At 44.9% G+C, this 14,102-nt stretch overlaps 1 protein-coding gene across 1 annotated transcript in view; it reads right to left on the minus strand.

Annotated features, from left to right (window-relative positions):
• Window positions 1–1,659: 1,659 nt before the first annotated feature.
• The window catches only part of LOC119950568 (zinc finger protein 436-like), a 30,361-nt gene continuing 17,918 nt past the window's right edge, over window positions 1,660–14,102 (minus strand). Inside the window, exons 8-10 of the mRNA XM_038773089.1 lie at window positions 9,672–9,840; window positions 3,921–4,003; window positions 1,660–2,862 (exon numbers count right to left, since the gene is read on the minus strand). Of these exons, the coding sequence (XP_038629017.1) occupies window positions 2,558–2,862; window positions 3,921–4,003; window positions 9,672–9,840 (557 nt within the window). The 3' untranslated portion in view covers window positions 1,660–2,557. The remainder of the gene's footprint in view (window positions 2,863–3,920; window positions 4,004–9,671; window positions 9,841–14,102) is intronic.

Consider the following 14,102-nt stretch of genomic DNA (forward strand, 5'->3'; position numbering starts at 1 on the left):
TCGTTGGGGGATAGTACAGGTGTGGTTGCTAGGACAGAGGCCTGAGGGTGTGACCTATCGGCCTGCTATGTTTTTCAGCGAGAGGTGACCTGGATGATATTTTATGAACAAGATCCAAATTGGAAAAAATGTGCTGTGGGGAGGGGCTGTTCAGAGACTGACCCAAGGAGATTTGCCATAGAAACAAAGTGCTACAAATGTGCAGCCTCTCATAGAGAGAGAAATAAAGTAAATCTTTCAGGTTGATGATCTATCATCAGGGTTTGAAGCTTTAGTGGTCTTGATAAGAATGCTGCACCATGGCTGAAGGGCAATCAACACCTCTTGAACAATCTAGCTCAGCAGCAGTCTGTGTCTATACTGTTTTAATTTGGGACCCATTCACTTAATCTTTGAAAGAAACCCAGTGCTGACAATGTTGTACAAGATCATCTTTTGGCTACGGTGTTAGAACAAGACCCCATCTGCCCACTTGGGTATGTGTAAAAGATCCTGCTAGTGTTAAGATTCCTTCCATCAGCTGTGTGCCTCAGGTAATGGGATTGCGGTTACTGCAAATGGTTAACTTGCTCCTCGTCTAACGTTATCCCATGTCACCTTGATAGCTGATGCGATGCTGAGGAGATGCCATTTTATATAAAGAATGAAATTACTTGGATATTCTGCAGCGAAGCCTCATCTACTCCTCAGTTTGTGTGTCTCTGGAGGAGTGGTGCACCAACAAACCCAGTTTTACTCATTTTGTCAGCTGCCACAGGGATTATCATACCTGTGCCCTGTAAAATAAACACCACTGAAAGGGGTCTAATCAAAATGCTGCAACTTGTATCCCCGACTTTGCATAGTGTCTCACTTTACAGCCCAGTGTTCTGAGGGGTTGCTGAGGCAGGGAGAAAGGTTTAGTACTTTCTGCAGATCAGTGCTGGCAGCTTCAAATTGCGGAATATTTTCCACTCCCAATATCTAATAAACATTTCACAGAACACAAAAGTGTGGTTATCGTTTTCGTTAGGCAGTGGATGGAGGATGAAGAAGTTCGACTTGTTCACCGGCAGGTAAACTCACCAGAGTGAATATCTCCAGCCAAGCCTGTATTTCAAATTGAAGTGTCGCCTGTGGTTCGGTATCTACTCTCCGAATCAGAAGGCTAAGAGACGCGAACACATAATCCAGGCTTGTAGTCAAATGCAATACTGTCCGAGGTGTTCAGTTTCTGATGAGACATCAGACCAAGGCCAATATCTTCCCCCTTCAGTGGATGTAAAAGATACCGTGGTAATAATATTCCAGCTATTATTTATCCCTCCAACATAACTTTCTGATCATTTATAAAAACAAAGTCCTGGAAAACCTCAGCAGGTCCAGTAAAATCTGTGGCGAGAATAACGTGGTTAATGTTGAGTCCTGACTCCTCTTCAGACCTTCCACAGTATATACTTATTGTCACAAGTAGTTTTACATTAACACTGCAATGAAGTCGCTGTGACAATCCCTCGTCGCCACATTCCGGCACCTGTTCGGGTACACAGAGGGAGAATTCAGAATGTCCAATTCACCTAACAGCACGTCTTTCAGGACTGTGGGAGCAAACTGGAGCACCCGGAAGAAACCCTCGCAGACACGGGGAGAACGTGCAGACTCCGCACAGTGACCCAAGCCGGGAATCAAACCTGGGATCCTGGAGCTGTGAAGCAACTATACTACCGTGCCACCCAATCATATTGGACTCAAAACAAGAACTCTGTTACTTCACAGATGCTGCCAGACCTGCTGTGTTTCTCAGGCACTTTGGATGTGCACCAGCCACCAGTTGCTTTTATTATCTCAATATCATTATCTAATTGATGTTGGTGAGAATTTATTGGGACCAAATTGGCTGCTTCGTAACAATAGCAAACGCATCAATTGATTGTGAAGGGACATTCTGAGGTCACAATGTCATATGGGGAGTGGAAGCCCAACTGAATTCAAATCTTTTGGGAGAAGGCAGGAGAATGGGGATAAGAAACACATCAGCCGCGCGGAATGTGGCGACTAGGGGCTTTTCACAGTAACTGCATTGAAGCCAACTTGTGACAATAAGCGATTATTATTTTTATGATCGATTGGCAGAGCAGATTCGATTTGGCTGAATGGCCTAATTCTGTTCCTATATCTTAACCTGAAAAGGAGAGATCTGGCTCAAGCATGATAGTACAATAAAGTCAATCAAAACTACTAATTCAAAGTGAGGGTAATAGAATCAAAGATTGTGACGTTTAAGTTAAATATAGAGCACACGTCAGGGAGAACTCCATGACCGAATAGAAGTTGCTTCCTGATGAATTGGTTAGACACAGCTGAATTGTGCAAAGAAACAGTCTGGCCACCTCTTTCGCTCCTAATGGCACAATTACTGTACTGTAGGGACAGGCTTTGCTTTGTCAAAATAAACCTGTCTATGTCCTTCACAGTGGCTGCAGGCATGAACATCAGATTATTGGAGGATTGATGTTGAGTCACATTGTGTGGTATTTGCTCATGAGTTACAGGGGCAGGCACACCGTCTGCACCAAAATCAGCCAACTGCAAGATGTCCTGCTGGATGGGTCATTTCACTGCTGAATAATTCACGTCGCTCCCCCTGCCTGGGGGGCATGCTGTTTCCCTCGGTGCTTCCTGTGATTTCCATGTCTATTAGCACAAAGCTGGGCACTGTCGCACTGCAGCCAAGGAAAGCCCGGCTTTGTTCCCTTGTGCTGTCTGTGACCACGGGTTCTAGGAGCTGACCTGGGAGGGATGGATGGGTCTCGTTGCCACACTCTGTGGCGATTACCTCTGCCAATGCAATTTCTTCACCCCTTTCTGACTCAACTGGCAATGCTGTGGAACAAGAGATGTTAAATAACATTAGATCTCACACCAGCCCGCACAACCATATTACTCTCACATTTGGGACTGATTTCCCTCCCCTGTGGTCTGTTCCTGATCTACAGGGTTACCATCCCTTCTTAGCAACAGTTACCATACTTCAAGTGAGCAGGTCAGAGGCTGAGAATTCTGCGGTGAGTAACTCATCTCCTACTCCTAACTCCCCCCACCATTTTACAAAGAGGAAGTCAGGAATGTGATGGAATATCTACGTAGATGAGTGCAGCTCCAACACACCCGCTGACGTGGAAATATATCACCATTCCTTCTCCGTCACTGGGTCAGAACCCTGGAACTCCCTCCCTAACAGCACTGTGGGTGTACCTGCACCACCTGGACTGCAACAGTTCAAGAAGTTGACTCTGCAGGGCCCCTCGAGGAAATGAGGGATGGGAAACAAATGCTGGCTGGCCTAGCCAGTGATACCCACCTCCCGTGAACAAAATCTTCGGCTGAGGATATTAATGCAAGTTATTTTATCCCATCTAGAGTGGAAAGAGTCACAGTGTCCAATTCGTGCTGTGGTGAGCCAGGGATTAGGGGCACTATAATAGCCTGAACAAGCAAGGCATGGCATGGAGGGGGGTAAATTCGCCCTCACTCAGCAACCTCTTTCTGGATAGCATCCCTACTCATGGCTGGTCACTTAACCAAGGACCAGAAGCAATAGTGCATTAAGACTGAGCGATGCAAACTAGGACAGTATTCTGGACTCGCCTGGGTCAAAGGAGTGGACAATATGCCAGCGTTCTTACAGACATTCAGCATGATCAGAAGGGGAGAGACAAAGAAAGTGAGTGACATCGGTTTCTATTCCATATTGTCCAATAGCTGAACCTCTCGCAATCCACGGATCAGGACAAATTTAGCACTTCCTTTTTGTTTTATAAAGGTTCAAGCCAGGAATATCTTTGCCCATTTAGGTAACCATTCCTGCCCCCCCCGCCCTAGTATTGTATCCACCCACCCAGGTCAGCATGTCAGAAACACCCCATAATCATTTCCTGTACCTGAATTTACAGAATCCGCTTCCATGTCCTCTGACCCATAAGTGTTTAGGGAGCCTTCATCTTCAGCCATGCTTCCAGTCTCACTAGTGAAAAGAGAAAGATAGATACACAAACTGTATTAGCTGTAAACTCTTTTTTAGCTGAACAGTAGCTGTATTAGCTGGACAGCACGGTAGCATTGTGTATAGCACAGTTGCTTCACAGCTCCAGGGTCCCAGGTTCGATTCCGGCTTGGGTCACTGTCTGTGCGGAGTCTGCACATCCTCCCCGTGTCTGCGTGGGTTTCCTACGGGTGTTCCGGTTTCCTCCCACAGTCCAAAGATGTGCAGATTAGGTGGATTGGCCATGATCAATTGCCCTCAGTGTCCACAATTGCCCTTAGTGTTGGGTGGGGTTACTGGGTTATGGTGATAGGGTGGAGGTGTTGACCTCGGGTAGGGTGCTCTTTCCAAGAGCCGGTGCAGACTCGATGGGCCGAATGGCCTCCTTCTGCACTGTAAATTCTATGATAATCTTCACGTGTGGGCTGACTTTACATAAACATCGGTCCAAATAAAAACGTTTTCCTTTTCTACTTTTTAGGATGCGAGCCATGACTCAGTGGGTAGCAGTCTTGGAGTCAGAAGATCATGGCGTGATGAATGTAGAACTATCGGTATATTGTATTATAAACATTTGATGAAGTAAGGGTTCAAAGCCTAGGTTAGAGTGTGTTTGACTGCCGCAGTCGTGTTTTTGAAATAACTTTGGTTTGAAAGACAACAAAGATTTTAGGAAGTTGAGGCGTAATTAACCACCGGAAAAGCTTGGAGTAATGCAGTTCTGTTTTGATTAAGGAGATTCCCTGGGGAGTTAATTAGTTTTCAGCTTGGTGAGATGATGTCATTGCTGGGTGGGAAAGGAGTGCATTTGAAATTCAGAAACTGAAACTGCAAAGAGAACACCAGTGGAAAATGTTGGAGTTAAAGGCTTACGCTGAGGAAGGCCTAGAGGAAGGAGAAACACTTCCTTGTCAAAAGCTGAGGAGGGATATGTTTAAATATAGTCAAGCATTGCCAAGATTTGATGAGAAAGACGTGGAAGCCTTTTTTAAATCTCATTTGATAAAGTGGCTAAACAATTGAATTGGCCAAAGACCACGTGGGTAGTGCTAATTCAAACAAAAAATGTAGGTAGAGCTAGTGAAGTGTTTGCATCACTATCCGAGGAGGTGAGAAAAAACATATTAAGTGCATATGAACTAGTGCCAGAAGCCCGCAGACAAAAGTTTAGAAATCTAAGGAAAGAACCAGGTCAGAAATATATAGAATTCGAAATAATTCAACAAAATAATTTTGACAGGTTGATAAGAGCATTAAAAAAAGACCAAACACATGGCGCTGTTGGGGAAATGACTATTTTGGAGGAATTTAAAGATTCACTTCCCACAGTAGTGAGAACCCATGTGGAAGAGTTGAAACTGCTTGACAGGCAGCAGAAAAGGCAGATGAATTTGAATTGATTCACAAAGCAAAGTCTAGTTTGCGACATCAATTTCAATCTGTGAAGGGCAGAAACTGGGGAAATGAGAAGTTCACAGGCAGCCAAGGAAAAGGCAGTTTAGTTGGTGATGTTGTTAAAGAGAGTTTGCCTCAGATTAAAAAAGACGCCTACGATAGTGGAAGAGAGATTCAAAAACGTAAGTGTTTTCTTCGTAATAAAGTTGGGCACGTGAAGTTGCAGTGTTGGGTGGATTAAGAAAAGTACTCGGGAAACAGACTCTGTGAAACAAGATAAGTCAGGGGGATTTATTAAAGTGGGAAGAAAAACCATTGCCTCAGAGGAAGAGGTTTAACAGAGTGTACAGCCTGTTCAGAGGTTACTAGGGGGCATAGGTTTAAGGTGCGAGGGGCAAGGTTTAGAGGAAATGTACGAGGTAAGTTTTTTTACACAGAGGGTAGTGGGTGCCTGGAACTCGCTGCCGGAGGAGGTGGTGGAAGCAGGGACGATAGTGACGTTTAAGGGGCATCTTGACAAATACATGAATAGGATGGGAATAGAGGGATACGGACCCCGGAAGTGTAGAAGATTTTAGTTTGGACGGGCAGCATGATTGGTGCAGGCTTGGAAGGCCGAAGGGCCTGTTCCTGTGCTGTACTTTTCTTTGTTCTTTGTTAGTGGATAAGCAGGTACCAGATCTTTTAAGGAATTTTATTTGTGAGAGGAAGGTTTATTTGTGTGTAGCAGGTCGACTAGGTAAGGAGATTAAGATCTTAACGGATACAAGAACAAGTCAATCTTTAATGGTGAGAGATAAGGAGATATGTAGTTTGGAAGTATTGCCAGAAAAGGTGGTAACATGTGAAATTAGTGGTGAGAGCAGTAATGTGGCACCATGTACGGTAAGGTTAGAGAGTCCGATGAAAAGTGGTGAAGTGCTGGTGGGTGTAATAGAATAATTACCCTTTTCAGAGGTACAATCTATCCTGGGTAATGATACAGCTGGATCACATGTGGGAGTGCAGCCTACCGTGGTTGAAAAGCCAGTGGAAAGTCAAATAACTGAGGTGTTGCAAGAAGCATATCCTAGGGTGTTTCCTGACTGTGGTGACAAGATTACAAAGCCACAGGTTGAGGCAGGGGGAAGAGAACTTGAGGAGAACCGATAGGGAGGCTGAGGTTCAGTTATCAGAGACCATGTTTGATCAGATGGTTGATAAAGAACAAGAGCAGACGGTGGATGAAGTGGATATCTTTAGATCAAGAATATTGGTTGAATTACAGCAGGAAGATTTAGAAATAAAACAGTTGCATCTGAAAGTATTAGTATTGTTACCAATGGTAGGTGAACCATTAAAAGCAAGAATTAGTGGACCGTATCAAATTGGAAATTGAGGTGCATTATTTGATTAACAGCAGACAGAAGGAAAACTCAGTGTGTCACGTTAATATGCTGAAAAAGTATTTTGATAAAGACCAAAGAGGTGTTTGTCTTAACTCAGGGTGAAGAGATAAATCCAAATGATTGTGAATTTCATGTTCCTCAAATTAGATTGGACAATGAGCAAGTAATAAAAAATTGGGATAAATTATTGAGATACCTTCTGGAGGAAAATCAAAATGATCTAAAAGAATTATTACAGTCACATAGGGCTGTATATGGGAATACACTGAAAAACACAAAAGTAATCATGCATGACGTAGATGTAGGAAATGCTATTCCAATTAAACAACATTCATACAGGCTCAATCCACTAAAGGTAGGACAGGTACAAAAGGAGGTTGACAGCATGCTTAAGAATGATAATAATCAAACTGAGTTGCAGCGATTAGAGCTCACCTATTGTGATAGTACCACAACCGGATGGAACACAATGATTTTGTGTGGACTATAGAAAAGTCAACGCAGTTACGAAGTCAGATTCATATCCTATTCCTCGTTTGGAAGACTGTGTTGTAAAGGTGGGACAAGCGAATTTCATTACCAAACTTGACTTAAAGGATATTGGCAAGTACCTTTATCAGACGGGGTAAAGGACGTTTCAGCTTTTGTGACGCTACATCTGTATCAGTTTAAGGTTATGCTATTTGAAATGAAGAATGCATCAACAACATTCCAAAGGTTAACCAACAAGGTTATTTCTGGATTAAACAATTGTGCCGTGCACATTGACGATTTGGTGGTGTTCAGTGAAACATGGAAGGAGCATTGGAACATTTAAAGGAATTTTCGATCTATTACAGGAGGCTAGATTGGTGGTAAACATGGCTAAAATTGAATTTGCGAAAGCTCAAGTTACATTCTTCGGCCATACAATTGGACATGGTCAGATGGACCCACGGAATGTGGAGACAAAAACTACTGGAGAGTTTCCAATACCATCACCGAGGAGAGAATAGTTCTGAGATTTCTGGGCATGAGTGATTTCTACCGGAACTTATTGCCAAATTTCAACAGCATGGTTGCTCCACTGACTTAACTTCTGAAAAAAATTTCATGGGACATCAGAATGTCAGGAGGCATTTGATAGTCTGAAAACGGTGTTACCCACTGCACCAGTGTTGATGACACCTAATTATGCCACGACCTTTTAGTTGGCAATTGATGTGGGTGTTGGTGCTGCACTGTTGCAGGAAGATGACAAAAGAATCGAAAAGTTATTTTTCTCAGAAACTAGATATTCATCAAAAGAAATATTCAACCATTGAGAATTATACGGAGTTTGGTATTGGCGTTACAACATTTTGACATGTACATTGCTAACAATTCATTGGAGACAATTGTATATACAGACCATAATCCATTAAAGTTTTTGGAAAAGTTTAAGGATCGAAATGCAAGACTGTTCAGATGGAGTTTATTATTACGACTGTTTACTTTAAAACTTATACATGTAGCAGGATGAGAAAACGGGATTGCCGAGGCTTTATCACAACTGTGAAGTGCGAGAAGATTGAAACATTCAAAGGTGAAAAAGAAAGACTGCAATGGACTCTACTGATGTTTATGTTTGTATGTTTAAAATGTAATATATGTATTTTATAGAGTTGTGTTCAATAATGAGAAGTGTTTCGTTTTTTGTTTTGAAAATTTATTGGATTAGATTGTGTTTATTGTCAGGTGTACCACGGTTCAGTGAAAAGTATTTTTCTGCGAGCAGCTCGACAGATAATTAAGTACATGAAAAGAAAAGGAAATAAAAGAAAATACATAATAGGGCAACACAAGGTACACAATATAACTACATAACACCGGCATCGGATGAAGCATACAGGGTGTAGTGTTAATGAGGTCAGTCCATAAGAGGGTCGTTTAGGAGTCTGGTAACAGCGGGGAAGAAGCTGTTTTTGAGTCTGTTCGTGCGTGTTCTCAGACTTTTGTATCTCCTGCCCGATGGAAGAACTGCCCAATTATTTTAAGATGTCCGTAAAAGATCCCATGGCTGTAATTTTGAGGGACAGCTATGTTATTCTCGGCATCCCTCAATATCACTGAAAACAGATTATCTGGTCATGATCAGAGGTTTTGTTTCTGGGAGCTTGTTGTACATAAATTGGCTGCATCAACAGGCGCCCATGGGGCAACAGAAAAATATTGAGCAGCAAATGCCAGGGGGCTAGACACAAACCTAGTTTGCATCTGGGAGTTTAAACCCAGGTCAGATGAAAAATGAAAATGAAAATTGCTTATTGTCACGAGTAGGCTTCAATGAAGTTACCGTGAAAAGCCCCTAGTCGCCATATTCCGGGCCTGTCCGGGGAGGCTGGTACGGGAATCGAACCGTGCTGCTGGCCTGCTTGGTCTGCTTTAAAAGCCAGCGATTTAGCCCAGTGAGCTAAACCAGCCCCTTATGTAGATGTGATAGGAGACAAATCTGTCTTGCTGCTGGTTGTAAGCATTGTGTCTGTAATGAGTTTGAACAGCCTCCTAGAGGAGGTTGTCCTGGTCAACATTGACTAACACTAAATTAAAAAGTTTCTCAAGAGTTTGCAGAATGGCCAGTGTTGGAAAACACAGTGCTGGTTAACTTGCGAGAAATTGATGGGGCTGTTATAGAGCAATTTCACTCTGTCTTCCTCTGTTACATCTGATGGCAGAACGCTTGATGCCAAATGACGAAAAGCATTCCATTCCCAACGCACTAACCCGCTGTGGGTCAAATCCACTGTTCTACGTTTTGCAAAGTGACCACAGACTCAGCCCTGGGTGAACTGGAGATGACGTTTGCTGGAATAGGTGGACTTTACTTCTCTTGTATCTCTATGATATACCTGCTGTGTTGCCCCTGTTCCTCCAGGGTCTGTAGCAGCACGTCCTGATGTATGGTCTGGATGTGATGCAGGAGCGTTGCCTCCTTGCTGTACTTCTTCCTGCAGTGACCACAGCTCAACATTCGGGCATTGGTGATGTGGACATTTCTCACATGACGGCGCAGGTCTCCTGCAGAATATAACATGCCTTGTAAAGAAATTCTACACAGCCTGCTCACGCGTTTAACTCCCAGTCACTGCCTTCTTTCTTCCTACTACCGACCCTGCATCACCCACCCCGCAACCTGTTGGGGTGCCATCCTGAAAGTAATGGCAATTGTCTGATATACCCTTACCCAAGTGGCTATTCTGTATTTGTGAGCTAGGCGGCTAGACGGAGTGTGTTGAGTCTGTATGGTTGAGAACAGAATGAACCTGCCTGTGATATCCTCACTCACAGCTGTACACAAATACTCATGGCGTGCACACAACTGTGTGCACACACGCACATGCTGTCAATGCGTGGGTTTCCTCCGGGCGCTCCCGTTTCCTCCCATAGTCCAAAGATGTGCCGGTTAGGTGGATTGGCCATGCTAAATTGCCCTTAGTGTCCAAAAGAAAGTTTGGGTGGGGTTACTGGGGTAAAGTGGAGATGTGGGCTTAGGTAGGGTGCCCTTTCCAAGGGCTGATGCAGACTTGACGGGCCGAATGGCCTCCTTCTGCACTGTAAATTCTATGATGCTCTCACACACACTTTCCTTCAATGGTCAGGAATTGGTGAGACAGAGGTAGAGCCATGATCAATTCAGTTTCTTCTCCCTTACCCAAGGCAACTGACGCCAACCGTACAGCCACTAGCCAACCTACCAGAGCCAGAAGCCTGTGGCCTGAGCTTGTGTCTCTGTACTCCAGAAAAGCCCGGCTGGCCAGCCCTCAATGAGCCAAGTGTCACCTTGCATTGTACCCAAAAATAATAACATTGGCACCGATGGCACTGTATCACAGCAGAATGCATCCTGGCAGTGTGTGGTCAGTGCTGGCAGAGAATAGTCAACACCACTGGGGGGGAAGGCAGAGAAAAGGTGGAGGGGGGAGGAAGCAAGAATGTCAGCTCATGAGCGTAACCCTGAAACATTGTCAGCGTTGCATGAAGAATTAATTGGATTCATAATCCTTGTCAGATTAGCAAGCATCCCGGTGCAAAGGAAGGAATACGCAGAACGGTACAGGTCACTGCCAGTGTAAGAAATAGAGCACATCTCATAACGCAAATTCTCAACTTTCCATCGCTTGCCACAGGCTTGTTTACTTTCCAGCTGGCTCCTCAACCAGTCACACATGTTCACCACCCCCACAGGACACAGTCACCCACACAAGGAGGATTACAGCCCTGAAGAGAGTGTTTATTCCACACGGGTAGCTGTAAAGATCAGGAATGCGCAGCCTGAAAGGTTGGGAGAATTAGATTCTACCTGGACTTTCAGGAGCCAATTGGACGAGTACTTGGAGAGGATGAACTCACCGGGTTTTAGAGAAGGAACAAGCTGGCGAGTGAGACCGGATTGGACCCAAAGGTGGGCTAAATGGTCCTGTAAGATTCTAATTTTTCTCAGAGCCAGGCCTGCCAATCCGATGCACTGCCCTGGCAGCAGGATTGAGGAATCTCAGGGCAGGGCATCTCATTGAGTTTTTTCGTTCCCAGCCTGGTCTCAAATTTGGTAACTCCCTTCCCCGCCAAAATTGGCAGTGAACCATCTTTCAGGAAAGAAGGAATGATCAATCTTGGATGTATAAAGCATCTTATCGTACCCAGGTTAACGGTGATCCCTCAGCCAATCTCATTAAAACACGTGTGGCATGCTCATTATCACAATGCTGTGTTTGGGAGCTTGCTGTGCACAGATTGGCTGCCGTCTTCCTCACATGGTGATACTTCGAAAGTACTTCATTGGCTGTGAAACATTTTGGTCTTCCTGTTTCCATGACGGGTGCTAATAAAAATGAAAGCTCCTCCTAGCTGACAAGAAACCAAAAATTATTTTAATCTTCAGTTATTGTCCCTATGTAGTGGCACTTTTTCTGTGACAACTTGCATTGCAGAAAGAGACAAGGGGAATGGACAGGGCACCTTTACCAGGTGCAGTGGTGCAGCGGTTAGCACTGAGAAAGGACGTACTGGCGCTGGAGGGTGTGCAGAGGAGATTCACTAGGTTAATCTCAGAGTTGAGGGGGTTGGATTACGAGGAGAGGTTGAGTAGACTGGGACTGTACTCGTTGGAATTTAGAAGGATGCGGGGAGATTTTGAAATGAAATCACTTATCGTCACAAGTAGGCTTCAAATGAAGTTACTGTGAAAAGCCAAAATGTGGCGACTAGGGGCTTTTCACAGTAACTTATAGAAAGTATCTTATAGAAATACATAAAATTATGAAGGGAATAGATAGGATAGATGCGGGCAGGTTGTTTCCACTGGCGGGTGAAAGCAGAACTAGGGGGCATAGCCTCAAAATAAGGGAAAGTAGATTTAGGACTGAGTTTAGGAGAAACCTCTTCACCCAAAGGGTTGTGAATCTATGCAATTCCTTGTCCAGTGAAGCAGTTGAGGCTCCTTCATTAAATGTTTTCAAGATAAAGATAGATAGTTTTTTGAAGAATAAAGGGATTAAGGGTTATGGTGTTCGGGCCGGAAAGTGGAGCTGAGTCCACAAAAGATCAGCCATGATCTCATTGAATGGCGGAGCAGGCTCGAGGGGCCAGATGGCCGACTCCTGCTCCTAGTTCTTATGGTGCCGAGGTCCCAGGTTCGATCCCGGCTCTGGATCACAGTTCGTGTGCAGTTTGCACATTCTCCCCGTGTTTGTGTGGGTTTCGTCCCCACAACCCTACCCAAAAAGATGTGCAGGCATGATTGGCCATGCTAAACTGCCCCTTAAATGGAAAAAAAATATAAAAATAAATTGGTAATCTAAAAAATTTTTTTTTTAAGTCACCTTTATCAGTAGTGGAGTGATGCTGGCCGGGGTACTGGAGAGACACCTCACTCCAGCCCCCCCCCCCCCCCCCCCCCCGTCCCGTCCCCCCAACCCCCACCTTTGAAAGCCAATTGCCAGGAGGCAATATAAATGTAATCAGTTTCCCCAGCAGTGAGACGCACCCTGGCACCAGGCTGGATTGAAGGGAATGGGAATCAGTCTTGTGGGTTTGTTTTCATTCATTCATTCACGAGATGTCAACATCGCTGACAAGGCAGCGTTTATTGTCTATCTCGAATTGTCCTTGAAGGTGGTGGTGAGCTGCCTTCTTGAACCGCTGCAGTCCATGTGGTGTAGGTACACCCACAGTGCTGTCAGGGAGGGCATTCCAGGGTTTTGATCCAGCGACAGTAAAATAACAGCATTATATTTCCAAGTCAGGATGGGGTGAGGCTTAGAGTAGAAATTCCAGGTGGTGGTGGTGTTCCCATGCATCTGCTGCTCTTATAAGTGGCAGCGGTCGTGTGGTTGGAAGGTGCTGTCTAAGGAGCCTTAGTTCTTGCAGTGCATCTTGTAGATGGCACACACGGCTGCCACTGTGCACTGGGGGTGGAGGGAGTGAATGTTTGTGGAAGGGGCACCAAGCAAGTACACTGCTTTGTCCTGGATGGTGTTGAGCTTCTTGAGTGTTGTTGGAGCTGCGCTCATCCAGGCAAGTGGAGAGTATTCCATCACACTCCTGAACTTGTGCCTTGTAGATGGTGGACAGGCTTTGGGGAGTCAGGAGGTGAGAACTTTTAGAACATAGAACACAGAACATACAGTGCAGAAGGAAGCCATTCGGCCCATCGAATCTGCACCGACCCACTTAAGCCCTCACTTCCACCCTATCCCCGTAACCCAATAACCCCTCCTAACCTTTTTGGTCACTAAGGGCAATTTATCACGGCCAATCCACCTAACCTGCACGCCTTTGGACTGTGGGAGGAAACCGGAGCACCTGGAGGAAACCCATGCAGACACAGGGAGAACGTGCAGACTCCGCACAGACAGTGACCCAGGGAGGAATCGAACCAGGGACCCTGGCGATGTGAAGCCACAGTGCTATCCACTTGTGCTACCGTGCTGCCCGTTTTGTCCATGTTTGAACCAAGGCTGTAATGAGCTGAGTGACCCTGGCGGAACCCAAACTGAGGGTCCGTGAGCAATTTATTGCTGACTAAGTGCCATTTAATAACACTATTGATGAACCCTTCTATCACTTTACAGATGATCAAGAGTACTATACTGATGGGGCAGTAATTGGCTGGGTTGGATTTGTCCTGCTTTCTGTGTACAGGACATTCCGAGGCAATTTTTCCACATAGCTGGGTAGATGCCAGTGTTGTAGTTGTCCTGGAACAGCTTGTTCCAATTATTCTGCTCCACAGTGCTGGGATTTCAAGGCTGTCACATGGCATATACTAGATGAATCATTCA

The sequence above is a fragment of the Scyliorhinus canicula genome, chromosome 16 (assembly GCF_902713615.1).
Source record: "Scyliorhinus canicula chromosome 16, sScyCan1.1, whole genome shotgun sequence".
NCBI lineage: Eukaryota > Metazoa > Chordata > Chondrichthyes > Carcharhiniformes > Scyliorhinidae > Scyliorhinus > Scyliorhinus canicula.